This window comes from Bos indicus x Bos taurus, chromosome X (genome assembly GCF_003369695.1).
Source record: "Bos indicus x Bos taurus breed Angus x Brahman F1 hybrid chromosome X, Bos_hybrid_MaternalHap_v2.0, whole genome shotgun sequence".
Taxonomy (NCBI): Eukaryota; Metazoa; Chordata; class Mammalia; order Artiodactyla; family Bovidae; genus Bos; species Bos indicus x Bos taurus.
The window spans coordinates 77,402,493-77,418,269 of NC_040105.1; the positions used below are offsets into that span (position 1 = coordinate 77,402,493).

The 15,777-nt window shown below is 36.3% G+C and overlaps 1 protein-coding gene across 1 annotated transcript in view; it reads right to left on the reverse strand.

Moving 5' to 3' along the window:
• The window catches only part of POF1B (POF1B, actin binding protein), a 100,287-nt gene that overhangs the window by 27,235 nt on the left and 57,275 nt on the right, over positions 1-15,777 (reverse strand). The window contains 2 exon segments of the mRNA XM_027534638.1: positions 5,502-5,586; positions 5,589-5,631. Of these exon segments, the coding sequence (XP_027390439.1) occupies positions 5,502-5,586; positions 5,589-5,631 (128 nt within the window).

Genomic DNA, 15,777 nt, shown 5'->3' on the forward strand with positions numbered 1-15,777 from the left:
ACAAAACTGTCTGTGTATATGTATGTGGTATTTCCTAGGTGGCCAAAATAGAAATTGTGGGGAGTCCCTAGTGAAAAAAATGAAATATCTTCTAATTTATTGTTGTTGTTGTGTTTTGTTAATCTCTCAGTCATGTCCGACTCTTTGCTACCCCATAGGCTGTAGCCTGTCAAGCTCCTCTGTCCATGGGATTCTCTAGGCAAGAATACTGGAGTGAGTAGCCATTCCCTTCTCCAAGGGGTATTCCCAAGTCAGGAATCAAACCCAGGTCTCCTGTATTATAGACAGATTCTTTACCATCTGAGCTCTCAGGGAAGCCCTTCTACTTTTTTTGTGTGTTACTAAAGCAGCTGCATGTGTATGGAAGATTAAACAAGTTAAAATATGAGTCATAATGCTAACTGGAATTATCACAGACCTTTTATGTTTAAAATTATAATTCCAATGCCAACTTAGTAAACACATCTCTAGTCACTTCTTACTACAAATAAGGAAACAAAACAAAGAAACAAAACAAGGAACAATCAACAGAAAATAATACTGAAATTTACAAATGTAACCAAAATGGTTTCATAAGATAACCTTTCTTTATCCTGACTCTCCAGCTTAACTCATTGCTGAATTGCAATTTAAAAAGAAGAAAAGTGGAGACCAAAGGGGTGGAAGAGAGAAAGAGAGAGAGTGGAAACAAAGAGAACAGAGCTGGGAAGTGGAAAGGTCAATGTGTATTACATTTCCATTCAGTACAAGATAACAGTGGCTAGAATTACAGTGGGCAGAAAATAAAAAAAAGTGGTGCTCATTGTATGGCATCTCATCTCCTAGGATGGAAGGAATCTAATAAGGAAAAAACAAAGAAAGGAGAGGAAGAGGATGAAAGGAGGGGAAGGAATGAACAGAAAGAAACTGACAACCTTCTGACAAGCAAACACTCTTAAGCCCCCAAATTTTATGAGATCGTCTCCACTCTGGAGTGTTTACTAATGTGGAGACACTAACTTTCTATTTTCTTTTTGATATTTTAGATACTCTAGAAATTAAGTTCAGCATTTTGAAATGTTTAATTACACATTTAGGTCACCCATGTATATTTATCAAAACCTTCAATGAGAGGAAGTTATTTCAAAACCCCAGATTATACTTTTAGCTGGAAGATCATTATAAAATATTTAACTTGCTTGCTTAGTTATTTTGTCTACTTCTAATTAGTATGAGACTAATAAATTTGGAATTTATTTATCTCTCATTCTATAAGCCTTTATTGAGTAGCAACTTTGTCAAGGCCATGACCTCTGAATGGGTTTTGGACAATCTAAACACAAATGTTAACTTGTCCTATCCTTCACAAAAACATAACTGATCTAATGCAAAATTTGAGCAGTGTAAAATTGGTCTAAATCCTGCAACCTTTTCAAATTTGATGACTCAAAAAGTTGATAATTTCTTTAAATTGTCTGCAATATATTTAACAATTTAGAGACACATAGCTAGTATAAAAGTGATTTGCCTAAGGTAAAAAGGTTCTCCCATATGTTCTAGTCCGAGTCACTTTTGTAGCCTTAGGTCAGTGATTCTCAAACCTGAGCATGTATTAGAAGCCTCTGGAGGGCTTGTTACTTGGCCTTACGCCAGAGTTTTTGATTCTGTAGGTCAATTTCCAAGTTGTCACATGATGCTCTTGTTGCTTCTAAGCACATGTCTTATATAAATCATTTATGGCTTATAACAAATCTATGAAATGAGTATCATTATTATTATAATCCCTATTTTATAGATGAAGAAACTGAAGTACAGAGAGGTTAAACAAGTTGCCTGATACTACACATCTAGTATGTAATAAAAGCTGGGACATGAACCCAGGATACGAACCCTAGATGTACAATCAGCGTACTTAAGAATGTCTCTATCTGCTGTTGATTTCACAATGTGATACTTTAAAAAAAATATTCACAGGGCATGATTAATACACAGAAGAGGAACACCTAACAGTGTTCCAAACAGTATCTAGGGAAGGCTTTACAGAAAAGCCTTTTATACTACTATACTAGTAGTATAAAAGCCTTTTATACTTTTATACTAGCTATGTGTCTCTAAATTGTTAAATATATTGCAGACAATTTAAACCAAACAGTATCTACGGAAGGCTTTGCAGAAAAGCCAAGTCATGGCTTATATGTATAAGAGTACTCAAAAATGTTTGAATCCATCTCAAGCACTTAGTAGCTATGTGATTTTAATAACTTATTCTCTTTGGGAATTCAATTTTAAACTTTCTGTGGTTACTGTGCAAACTAGATAATATTTAAAAAGCACTTAGTACAGTGTCTGGCACGACAATGAACACTCAATAGACTATTCAGAACCAGGGGAAAGCTTTTAAGGTAGTGACCTTATGCAAATGAATGAATGTGTGAAATAATTGTTTGGATAAAGGGAGAGGATATTTATTAGCATAAAACCTTGTTGAACCCAGCTAAAGATGGAAACAAATAATGACCCCAATTTAAATAAATAGCTGTGCTTGTCTCTAACTGTGCTCAACTGCATGGATGTAGCATAAAGAAACCATTCATTCATTCAACAAATATTTATTAAGTGCCACGGTAAACCAGTCATCACACTAAGCACCAAAGAAACAAGGGTAAATAAAACACCCCTCATGGGGTAGTGTCTGAATTCTAGGAGTAGTGGGCAATGAGTATTGAATGGAGGAAAAGAGAAAACAATAGATAAGGCAGAGAACTAGACTATCCAGAGTTGGAATTTTGCTAAGTGGGGGGACAATACAATAAAGAGGCAAGGCAGTTGAGGGTGAGGGTTAAGAGAACGGTTGCAATCATAAATACAAAAGCAAGAAAAGTTGGGGAGGAGAAAGCTAATAAAACAATATTGTAAGGTAATTAGCCTCCAATTAAAATAAATAAATTTATATTTTAGAAAGTTCTAATAAGTAGAAAGAAATGAGATAGAGAAGAGATTAAAGATTTCTAAGAAGTAGAAGAATCTAAAGTTGGTGAAGTCTGAACTAGAAAAATATTCTACTGACTTTCTTCTATCCTCCAGGCTTTTTGGAATTTATGAAGCTTTCCTAAGTTTTGCCTGACAGATGACCACGTATATGATGTGATTATGTAGTAAAGGCAACTTTTGGAGTATAGTTCATGAAATTCATTTCATGACAATATGCTCTCATCTACACATGAATAGTTGATAAACTGTTCATGTTTATATACCTAAATATGTATTATTGTATAATACCATGTTATAATATCAATTTATAAATAAATATTTGTATATTTATATAAAATTTTAAAATAATATGTAATATTTATAAGAATATATAATCCTAAATGTATATTAAACTCTTGTCTTCATATGTTGAACACACGTCAATGGAAGATAAACAGTAGTGTGTTAGCAATTGGATTGCATCTTATATCATCAGTGTAATATCTTAAAATGTCATAGTATGCCATGCATTATTTGAGCTCCCTGCCCAAGTGATAGCATTTGACATAAAAGTACATTAGAAAAGAAGGTCCACTTAATTCTCTTTTGACCCTAAAAGAGTTGGTATGATCTCTTCGATGATTTTCATAAAGTCCATTAACTCTTAAAATGAGATATTTTAATTAGATCCCATTTGTTTATTTTTGCTTTTATTTCCAATATTCTGGGAGGTGAGTCATAGAAGATCCTGCTGTGATTTATGTCGGAGAGTGTTTTGCCTATGTTCTCCTCTAATTAAAATTAAAAGCTTCTGCACAACAAAATAAACTATAAGCAAAGTGAAAAGACAGCTTTCAGAATGGGCTGAAAATAATAGTAAATGAAGCAACTGACAAATGACTAATCTCAAAAATATACAAGCAACTCCTGCAGCTCAATTCCAGAAAAATAAATGACCCAATCAAAAAATGGGCCAAAGAACTAAATGGACATTTCTCCAAAGAAGACATACAGATGGCTAACAAACACATGAAAAGATGCTCAACATCACTCATTATCAGAGAAATGCAAATCAAAACCACAATGAGGTACCATTTCACGTGAGTCAAAATGGCTGCTATCCAAAAGTCTGCAAGCTATAAATGCTGGAGAGGATGTGGAGAAAATGGAACCCTCTTACACTGTTGGTAGGAATGCAAACTAGTACAGCCACTGTGGAGAACAGTGTGGAGATTCCTTAAAAAACTGGAAATAGAACTGCCATACGACCCAGCAATCCCACTACTGGGCATACACACCAAGGAAACCAGAATTGAAAGAGACACATGTACCCCAATGTTCATTGCAGCACTGTTTATAATAGCCAGGACATGGAAGCAACCTAGATGTCCATCAGCAGATTAATAGATAAGAAAGCTGTGGTACATATTACTCAGCCATTAAAAAAAATACGTTTGAATCAGTTCTAATGAGGTGGATGAAACTGGAGCCGATTATACAGAGTGAAGTAAGCCAGAAAGGAAAACAGCAATGCAGTATACTAATGCATATATATGGAATATAGAAAGATGGTAATGATAACCTTGTATGCGAGACAGCAAAAGAGACACAGATGTATAGAACAGTCTTTTGGACTCTGTGGGAGAGAGCGAGGGTGGGATGATTTGGGAGAATGGCATTGAAACATGTATAATATCATATATGAAACGAGTCCCCAGTCCAGGTTCGATGCACGATACTGGATGCTTGGGGCTGGTACACTGGGATGACCCAGAGGGATGGTATGGGGAGGGAGGGGGGTTCACGATGGGGAATATGTGGCGGATTCATGTTGATATATGGCAAAACCAATACAATATTGTAAAGTAATTAACCTCCAATTAAAATAAATAAATTTATATTAAAAACAAACTTTTTCCCCACAAATAAAATAAAATAAAATAAAAAGCATATTAAGAATAAAAAAATAAATAAATAAAATGCAGTATTTCCTGATATCTGCTCATATAAAGAAAGCTGAGTGCCAAAGAATTGATGCTTTTGAACTGCGATGGTGGAGAAGCCTCTTGAGAGTCCTTTGGACTGCAAGGAGATCAACCAGTCAATCTTAAAGGACATCAGTCCTGAATGTTCATTGGAAGGACTGATGCTGAAGGTGAAACTCCAATACTTTAGCCACATGATGTAAAGAACTGACTCACTTGAAAAGGCCCTGATGCTAGGAAAGACTGAAAGCAGGAGGAGAAGGGGACGACAGAGGATGAGATGGTTAGATGGCATCACCAACTTGATGGGCATGAGTATGAGCAAGCTCTGGGAGTTGGTGATGGACAGGGAAGCCTGGCATGCTGCAGTTCATGGGGTCACAAAGAGTTGGACACGACTGAATGACTGAACTGCTCATATAATTATCTTGTTACACCATTAAATGTACTCAAGTTTTTCTGTGAACCTAAAGTTGCTTTAAAAAATAAAATCTATTAAAAAAATACCAGGGTACTGTAAAGTTTTTGAAAGCTACAACATAAAGGTAAATGATATCTTTATAGTACCTTCCTCCAATTCTCTGCAAATGTTCTAATAAACAGTGATATAGATCCGTATTTTTGCGGCTTAGATCAGCGAGCAATTCTCCAAATATTTGGGGTCCAATTTTTCAGGGCTGTCATCCTGAATTATCACCTAAAGAAAACATCAGTTACTATTATAAACAATATTAAGTGTTTCTAAGTTCACAGATATTTTGATGTGAAATGAAAAAAGTGAAATAGCCTATTAATACAAGTAACATCACAAAGTCATCACATAAATGAAGCCACTAAAATTTCTTTGCAGCTGTCATATGCATTTTTCAATATGGGAGGAATTCAAAGAAAAAACAATGTTGTAATGGCATTTTCAGATTTTCAGTCAAGTCTAAGTGATCTAATGAATTCAATATGAGTAATTTACATGAAAATTCTTGAATATAGATGCTTAAATAAAAAGTAAAACAAGTAAATCAAAATCCCTGAATGGCTCATTATTATCACATGGCTTATTCATCTGTCCCCTGTTGGAAAAGAAAATGTGATTTATTTGAATTATACTGACTATAGATGAATTAATCTCATTTGGATTTGAATATGTCAATTAAAATCTATTTGATTACTAGCACAGCTAAAAGAGTAAATAAACTTTCTCAATTCAATGTGTTTTCATTATTTCTTATTGGATTCACTGCGTTTATTATTTGAGCTGAATATCTAGTCAACCTGACATGGGAAAAACTAGCTCACAGCTAAATGTAGAAAATTCACAGACCTCAGAGAGATTTGAAATCCTAAACACAAATTATTATCAATAGGGTCATAGATAAGATTGTTTGGTTTTCTCAGCAACCTCTCCTACCCAAAGAAATAAACTTAAGAGTAAAGAATGAATCATACTTTCTGGTATATTCCACAGTATCCAGCACATTGCTGATTGAACACCCTATAGTTGTTCAGTAAATATCCTTGAAATGAAATAAGTCATCTACTTGGTTACGAGAGACCCAAATGCCAAATGATTCTCAAAATAATTTTTACAGGTTTCTATCTTAAAGTAGCTAGCTAAGAATGGCTAAAAAGGCCTAAAAGAGTATAAGCAGCACTTCCTCAAGAACATAATGGTGATCCCTTACAACCTGTTCCTAAATTCAGATGTCTAATCGCAGTAATGAAATTGAACTTGTAGTAAGAGTTGGAGACAGACTTTTGAGGTCTACCTAGATTTCCAAATTTTGGCAGTGAGCTCTCCTGTGACAGACCCCTCTAAGAAGTAAGGATCAAAGTTAGCCAAGTTTTTATTCTGAATAATTGTTAACTTTTGATTTCATGTTTTATTCATGCATTTCTCTCCTATGGACCTTATATATTCATCAAACTGGGAGTAGCCTAAAAACACAATTTCAAATATGATTTTAAAGATTTTAAAGTTAACTGGATAAAAGGAAAATTTAGCTGTCGTGTCAATGTCATTCCACTGACCCTCAGGTTATTTCATTGCTATAGCTAGCTAGTGAGATAACACCTTCCTGCCTTACCTTTCTGTGCCCCTCCCAAACCCGTTAACATTCCCAAGTAGAAAAGGGCATTTCTTTAGCCAAGAATATTCAAGTACTGAGCTCCTTGTTAAAATCTGCAAATTAATGTGATACACCTAGTATTTTGCCTATTTTTCTCTCTTAGCAGATTATAATGACCTAACAATGCTGCAAAAGCCTTGGAGCTTTTTTTTCCTTTCCATTTTAACTGATTTTATATTTCAAATTATCTTAAAGTATTTATTTCCTTTTTATTTTTACCCAAATATTCTCTTATCATTGCCTTGTATACTAGTAAACATGTTGGGTATAGAATTCTTTGCCCACATTAGTAATTAGTACCATTACTAAAATTTTTGCTCATATGATTTCAGTATGACACCCAAATAAAGAATCTCAGAGTCCAGGACACAGAATTACTACACAGAATTACCTCTCCAGAAGACCTTTGTGTTTGTGTTTTCAACAACTTGGGAATTACACTGTCCCTAACTGCATTGTTTTGGAGGTTAGTTGGGCTAGGTATTGAAACTGTCAAGAGTTTGATTTTCTTATTGTGAAACTGTGAAAAATATGACTCAAGTTCAGGTAACAAATTTTAATCAGCTTGAGAAAAAGTGAGAGCATTAAAATTGTAGAATGGTTCTTTTGACAAAACAGCTGTCAGGGTAGAAAAGCAGGAATCAAAATTTTACTCCTTTGTGTGTATATTCCTCCTTAGTTTTATACAGTACACAAATCATGATAACTTTTAAGTAATACAGTAAAAACCAAAACCCAGTTGGGTTCAAAAGTATGGAGGAGAAGATAGACAGAAGGCATATTCTCATTTGCTATTAAGCTTTTGATGGAACTATGCTCAATAAAATGAAATTGCCCAACCAAAAATTATGATGTACCAGGTAGCAATATTTTCATTACTAAATCACAGGTTGGTAGATGTTAGTTTTATTGGAACTGCTTGTTTTGCCATTTCCTTTAAAGTTGGCTCATAACCATGTTTTTGTTGACTTGAAAAAGCCAAGACGGAGAGCCTCCCAATGAAACAGGAATGTTTCCAGTCAGAATAATGGTAGCTCTAATGGATGCATGTTTTTTCTCTGGGACAATACTGAGTTGATAAGATACTTGAGATAAAAGTATCTCACACCAACTCTTCTGCCTGAAGAATGAGAGCTATCTTGAATGTCGATCTGAGATAATAGCTTTAGATTTTCATATATTAAACAAGGAGGAATACAAACTGTGCTGAAGAATAGTTATTCCCAGATACACAAAATGTGATATTTCACAAAAAATACAAAAATTATTAAAGATTCTTTAGCATGCATCCATCAAATACCTTTAATCGGATCACAATTTGGCCATAATAATGAACAAGCCATCCAACTCCTTGTCTCTGATTGCTAGAAAAGCCTCTGATTAGAATTACTGCCGGCAAACCCAAGGCAAGGCAATAATGTTTAAGTGTGAAACCAGTGACAAATTAGTAGTCATTTTTCAGAAAACTGTAGAAAGGAAGTAGCTTGTAAAGGAAAACCATGGGCTTCATCTCACTACTGCCTTGGAAATTCTTGTCCTATTTCCAATCTGGGGTTTTATCTTTTATTTGTTGTCTATGAGATTCCAGGAGTGGAATTATTTTTCTAGCATTTACATTATATAAACTTTGATATTCAAAGATGATTCTTTTGACCAACCATATTTACAATATTAAGTGGTAGTAATCATAGAGTCCTACAGATAGTAGACACACAATAGTTGCATATTTCACCTGAATTATCTATATTTTCTTTCCTGGCCCCCTTCAAGCTTAGTGGCACACATTTTTGAGAATGCTGTTCAGGACTAGAGAGTATTTGTGATCAACGCACAAATAACACTGTAGTAGTAATATAGTAGCAGAGGGTATTCGCTTAATTAAATTTATCCCCACTAAGTACCTGGCTTAAATGTATGCATTTTTCACCTACTAAGAATGGTTCAGTTCAGTTCAGTCCAGTCCCTCAGTTGTGTCCGACTCTTTGCAACCCCATGGATCGCATGGACCCCATGGACAGGTATGCCAGGCCTCCCTGTCCATCACCAACTCCCGGAGTTTACTCAGACTCATGTCCATTGAGTCGGTGATGCCATCCAACCATCTCAACTTCTGTCGTCCTCTTCTCCTCCTGCCTTCAATCTTTCCCAGCATCAGGGTCTTTTCAAAGGAGTCAGTATTTTGCATCAGGTGGCCAAAGTATTGGAGTTTCAGCTTCAGCATCAGTCCTTTCAATGACTATTCATGACTGGTTTCCTTTAGGATGGACTGGTTGGATCTCCTTGCAGTCCAAGGGACTCTCAAGAGTCTTCTCCAACACCACAGTTCAAAAGCATCAATTCTTTGGTGCTCAGCTTTCTTCACAGTCCAACTCTCACATCCACACATGACTAAAGGAAAAACCATAGCCATGACTAGATGGACCTTTGTTGACAAAGTAATGTCTCTGCTTTTTAATATACTGTCTAGGTTGGTCATAACTTTCCTTCCAAGGAGTAAGCGTCTTTTAATTTCATGGCTGCAATCACCATCTGCAGTGATTTTGGAGCCCCCAAAAATAAAGTCTGTCACTGTTTCCACTGTTTCCCCATCTATTTGCCATGAAGTGATACGACCAGATGCCATGGTCTTAAGTTTTCTTAATGTTGAGTTTTAAGCCAACTTTTTCACTCTCCTCTTTCACTTTCAACAAGAGGCACTGGTCCAGCGCCTACCATCTTGCTGGGGCTTCTCTGCCCTTGGACATGGGGTATCTTCTCACAGTCACTCCCACACTAAGCAGAGGGCAGAACTATACCAGAAGTGGCCCCCATAGAGGGCATCCTCAGGCAGGGAAGGAATGGATATCTTTCCAACCTTGAAGTAGTGTGATGAGAAAAAGTAGACACCTCTCTCTACTAATGGCCCAGACGGGTCAAACTTCAGAGGCAGCATCCTGCACTTTGTTTTTAAGTGCAGGGAAGACAGGAAGAGTTGGTGTTCTGAGCAGAATCCCCGTGATTTGCCATAGAAAATGGTACAGACCAGACAGCACCAGTGCCAGACTTTCCATGCCATGTAGGGCCACCTAAGACAGACAGGTCATAGTGGAGAGTTCTGACAAAACGTGGTCCACTGGAGAAGGGAATGGCAAACCACTTCAGTATTCTTGCCTTGAGAACCCCATGAACAGTATGAAAAGGCAAAAAGATAAGACGCTGAAAGATGAACTCCCCAGGTCAGTAGATGCCCAATATGCTACTGGAGATCAGTGGAGAAATAACTCCAGAAAGAATGAAGAGATGGAACCAAAGCAAAAATGACACCCAGCTGTGGATGTGACTGATGATGGAAGTAAAGTCCAATGCTGTAAAGAGCAATATTGCATAACAACCTGGAATGTTAGGTTCATGAATCAAGGCAAATTGGAAGTGGTCAAACAGGAGATGGCAAGAGTGAACATTGACATTCTAGGAATCAGTGAACTAAAATGGACTGGAATGAATGAATTAACTCAGATGACCATTATATCTACTACTGTGGGCAAGAATCCTTTAGAAGAAATGGAGTAGCCATCATAGTCAACAAAAGAGTCTGAAATGCAGTACTTGGATGCAATCTCAAAAACAATAGAATGATCTCTGTTCATTTCCAAGGCAAACCATTCAATATCACAGTAATCCAAGTCTACGCTCCCACCACTAATGCCGAAGAAGTTTAAGTTGAACGGTCCTATGAATACCTACAAGACCTAGAACTAACACCCCAAAATATGTCAATTGGAATGCAAAAGTAGGAAATCAAGAAATACCTGGAGTAACAGGCAAATTTGGCCTTGGAGTACAGAATGAAGCAGGGAAAAGGCTAATAGAATTTTGCCAATTTTTACTAGTCATAGCAAACATCCTCTTCCAACAACACAAGAGAAGACTTTACACATGGACCAGATGGTCAATACTGAAATCAGATTGATTATATTCTTTGCAGCCAAAGATGGAGAAGCTCTATACAGTCAGCAAAAACAAGACCACGAGCTGACTGTGGCACAGACCATGAACTCTTTATTGCCCAATTCAGACTTAAATTAAAGAAAGTAGGGAAAACCACTAGACCATTCATGTATTTAAAATGGTTGCTTAGCAGATTCAAAAGCCCTTAAAATGCCATATTATATAAAAGGAATTATACATGATTGCCTAACCCTCTGAAAGGTCATTGACATGCTAACAAGGTCTTCTGTGCTTAGACCCTCTTGTGTAGTAACTTTTTGCTATGTGACAACAGAAAACATCACTATTAAGAAAAACTTACAATGTATATATTACTATCCTGCAAACCTTATAATGATATGGTGACACTTGTAGATAATTAAGATTACCACTTCATTAATTTTGCTTTGATTTGAGACATTTAATAGTTTTCAGACTGAAACTGTGAAGTGAAATTCATTTTATGTACCATGCCATATGGCTGACAAGGCAAAAAAGAAAACAGTAATTGTTCTCTTCCTATTTTGTAGCACAAGAAGAAATCCTAGCAGGAAAAAAAGTGTCAGGATTTTAGGTCCTGAAAATCCTTAGTGCTGTTTTAATGTCCACAGATATTTTAGTAAAGAAATGTTGCATTTATAGTACCTGGTACATAGAAGATTTTCAATAAATGTTGTCACTGAATTGAATGTACTATACAACAATCACAACTCTAAAATGAAGTCTTGACTCATAACAACAATCCTGTACTTGAAATAAAGATTTAATTTTCTATGAGTAACCCTAGGCAGCAAAGTGTTGCAATGAAAAAAGAATGGAAATTTGAGCCCAAAGTGGAGCTCCCATTTCCTAGTTGTAGGCTAAGTGTATGTATTGCTTAATGTCTCTGAACCTCAGTATTCTGAACTGTAAAATGTAGATAATTTACTACCTATTTTGTAAAGTTGCTGGAGGTATTGCTTTAGCGGGGATGAGTAAATTATTAAACTCTCATGTAAAAATCATCATAAAGATAATGTCTTTATTTAACCTAATACATATGGACAATTGGCTATTTGAATAATGATTATAAAAAAGGAGCAGGAGATGGTTATAAATTATTTGCATACTCTCAGCTACCAGAGAGTAGAGACTCAGTTTTAATATCTTTATTTAATTCCAGCTCCTACCATAGCAACTGAGCATAGTAGAGGCTCAGTAAACATTTGTTGCATGAGGAAGTTGTCATAAAATATGCCATTGGGGCTAAATATTAATTATAATAGATGGAAAAACACTAGTTGAAAGAGGTGCTTTAACAAAGCAACTAAAATTAACTTTATTGAAAGCCACTCAATGTTGTCCTTGCCCCTCTTTTGGTGTATATGTATAGGTTGGGTATTTTTTTCTTTTTTTAATGAAATAAGATGATTCTTCCACTCCTAACCAATTAAAGTAGGTGGTCTGGATTGTCATTTTATAATGAATACCAGTGATTGAATTTGTAACAGCTTAATTATTTTGAATGGAAAATAAAATACATTTTCCTATGATACAAGTGACTACTGAAAATTTATTTAGCTATTTCTTGTGAACAATGAGAATTTTGTCACTAATCATGTTTTTCTTTTTTTCCCTCCCTGTGGTTTCCAGAAATCTCAGAGCCAAGTTTTTAGCCCACTTTTACTAATGGCATGGAACTCTGTGCCTGCATTTCTGTGTGCTCTTTTCTTTCTGGAGTTATTGTTCCTTTATATTTATACTGTTCCTGATATTTCTTTTTCTGATCTATTACAGCTTATTTGTTCTTTTAAGCCACTCTAAATACTTCTTGTATTGGAAGATACATATCCCAAAGAAATTAATTTTAAATGAATATGTATTTTTAATACATAACTTCTTGAAACCATCTTTTTTGCTACTTGTTCTCTTCTCCACCTCTCTTTCATTTCTTTATTCTGCCATTCCTTAGTATGTAATTTATTCAAGGAATGGAACCACTTCTTTATTATGTAAGCAGAGTCAGCGGAAAAACTCACTACACACATGACGTAGCTCTTTCAGTGTAATTTATCTTACATTCTAACTTTTTCCTTAACCCAAAGGCTAAAAGCTATACACACAAGACACAGGAAGTACTTAAAAGGTCTCAGTGGCATGATGCTTTCATTCATTCAGCCCACATTTATTGAGAACTTACTAAGTACTGTTTTAAGGTACACTTTTAAGTGCTACTGAAAAAAAGACATAAGACACTGTCTCCTCTCTCAAGGTCCTTATGGTCTTTTAGAAGAGCTAAGATATATGTCTAAATAACTTTGATATATATAATAGATTGACCAGTTGATAAGAGCTATAAAGCAGATCAAATGGTAAAAGAGTTATACAAAGGAAACACAACTTCAGCTATGTAAGAGTGATTTTATATAAGAAGAATCTTGATAACTGATTAGGTGTGAGGTGGCAAAGGAGAGGGAAAGTAAATTTTAAGTCTTGTAATTAGAGCACTGAAAATATCATTAATAGAGGGAATAAAATGAAAAGCTATATGTGGTTAATTGGAGATGACTGTGGGACAATCAAGTAGAGAGATCAATTAGTAAAAAATAATGGATTAGAGTGACTTCCCTGGTAGTCCAATGGTTAAGAATCTGCCTTGCAATGCAGGGGACACCAGTTTGATCCCTAATCAGAGAAGATCCCACATGCTTCAGGGCAACTAAGCCTGCAAGCCACAACTACTGAGTCCATGTGCCACAACTACTGAAGTTCACATGCTCTAGAGCCCATGCTCCCCAACAGTAGAAACCACTACAATGAGAAATCTGCACACCACAACTAGAGTAACCCTCTCTTGCCACCACTAGAGAAAGCCCAAGCACAGCAATGAAGATCCAGCACAGCCAAAAACAAATAAATAAATGAATTATGGATTAGAGCTTAGCAGGGAAATGTTGAGAGTTGTCCATGTAAAGGTGATCATGTAAAAGTCATAGAAGTCAAGATTTTATACCATATAGTCAAGGGAGAAGAGATAGAGAAAGGAAAAGAAGGCCAAGGATGGGTTTCTGGGGAAGATCTGATGAAAGAAGAATGAAGTCTGAGAATTAGAAGCAGCAGTATAGTATAATGGAAAGAAAGAATATCAGGAATACAATGGATCAACAGAATCACTTATCATCAAACTGGAGTAAGATGAAAATGAAACCAAAAAAGAAAGTGAAATTTGCAACTTAGAGGTCAATAAAAGCAGTTTCAGGAGAAAGTTGAAACTAAAATCTGGTTTGCAAAGCATTCAGGAATGTGTGAGTAGTGAGGAAATGGCAGGCAGTGATTATGCCTTCCTGCTTCAGAGTGTTTGCAGATGAAGGGAACAAAGAGTGAGATCATAAATCAATAGATTGGTAGGGTTGCTAAGGGAGTCACCTTGAAGATGAAGTTAGATTCTTAATTCTTTATTTTTAGATTCTTAATTCTTAAAGATCCAAAGAATCAAAAGTTTGCTCCAAGTACAGAGAAATTTTTCAATGAAGTAGAGTACTCTTGCCTGGAAAATTCCATGGACGGAGGACCCTGGTAGGCTGCAGTCCACGGGGTCGTGAAGAGTTGGACATGACTGAGCGACTTCACTTTCATTTTTCACTTTCATGCATTGGAGAAGGAAATGGCAACCCACTCCAGTATTCTTGCCTGGAGAATCCTAGGGATGGCGGAGCCTGGTGGGCTGCCTTCTATGGGGTTGCACAAAGTTGGACGCGACTGAAGTGACTTAGCAGCAGCAGCAGCAGAGTGTTGAAGGAGTTCACATAGTAAACTCAAATTGTGGTACCTGGACCAAGTAAACTTTGGATAACCATTGAACTTGGAAATGCAAATTGTCAAGTCTCACCAATCTTTATTTAAACAGGCCTGCCAACTGATTCTGGTGCACAATAAAATCTTACTTCCACTGCCCATTCTCAGTAGAAGGCAAGGCCACCTGCAGAGAATAAGAGAATAGCAGTGGGACCTGGAGTACAAAGAGGGTGGGAAAAGTAAGGATTAGATACTGAGGACCGTGATGGCAAAATAATTAGAATTAACTAAAAGGAGTTCCTAGCAACAGAAGGAGTCCAGCAAGATAGAGACAATATATATGAGATTAAATTAGCCTAGTTTGTGAACTTTAACACATGAAGCAGTCAAAATCTAGGGGCAAAGAAAGTGGACGGCAGTTTATCCAAAGTAAGGGATCAGTGAAGGTGAGGATTAATCAGAGAAGGCAACAACAATTTTAAGGTTTTCTAGCAAGAGCATTGTTGAATCAGCTGACAAGGGACACCAGCCTGGTTTGGAACTGAGAGTGAGAAAGCTTGCTAAGGGCAAGGTTCAATGGAAATTGGGGAGTAGGAGATGCAAGAAAGTGATGAGACATTCAGAATTCCAGATTAAACAGTTTCAAGTGATGAGGAGGTTTCAAGGAGTGGCCAAAGTCTATGAGAGTTGAAGATGTAGTAGAAATGAAGAAATTAACAGTGATGAAAAACCATGAGGGTAGAGCATAGGAAAGATCATATGGTGGTCTTTCATGGTGGTGAAGTTCTCACAGATGATTCCAGGGCAGGGGTTAGGCAAAAGTGGGAAGAAGCCTATAATCCTGCCAGTGAAACTGTTGAAGGATGGAAAGAGTGACTAGAAGATCAGTAGTAATGATAATATGAGCAATGAGGAGCGGTGTATATGGGTTGCAGGGTTTTAAAGAGAAGAAACGGTCGATCACTTAGTTGTATAAAATT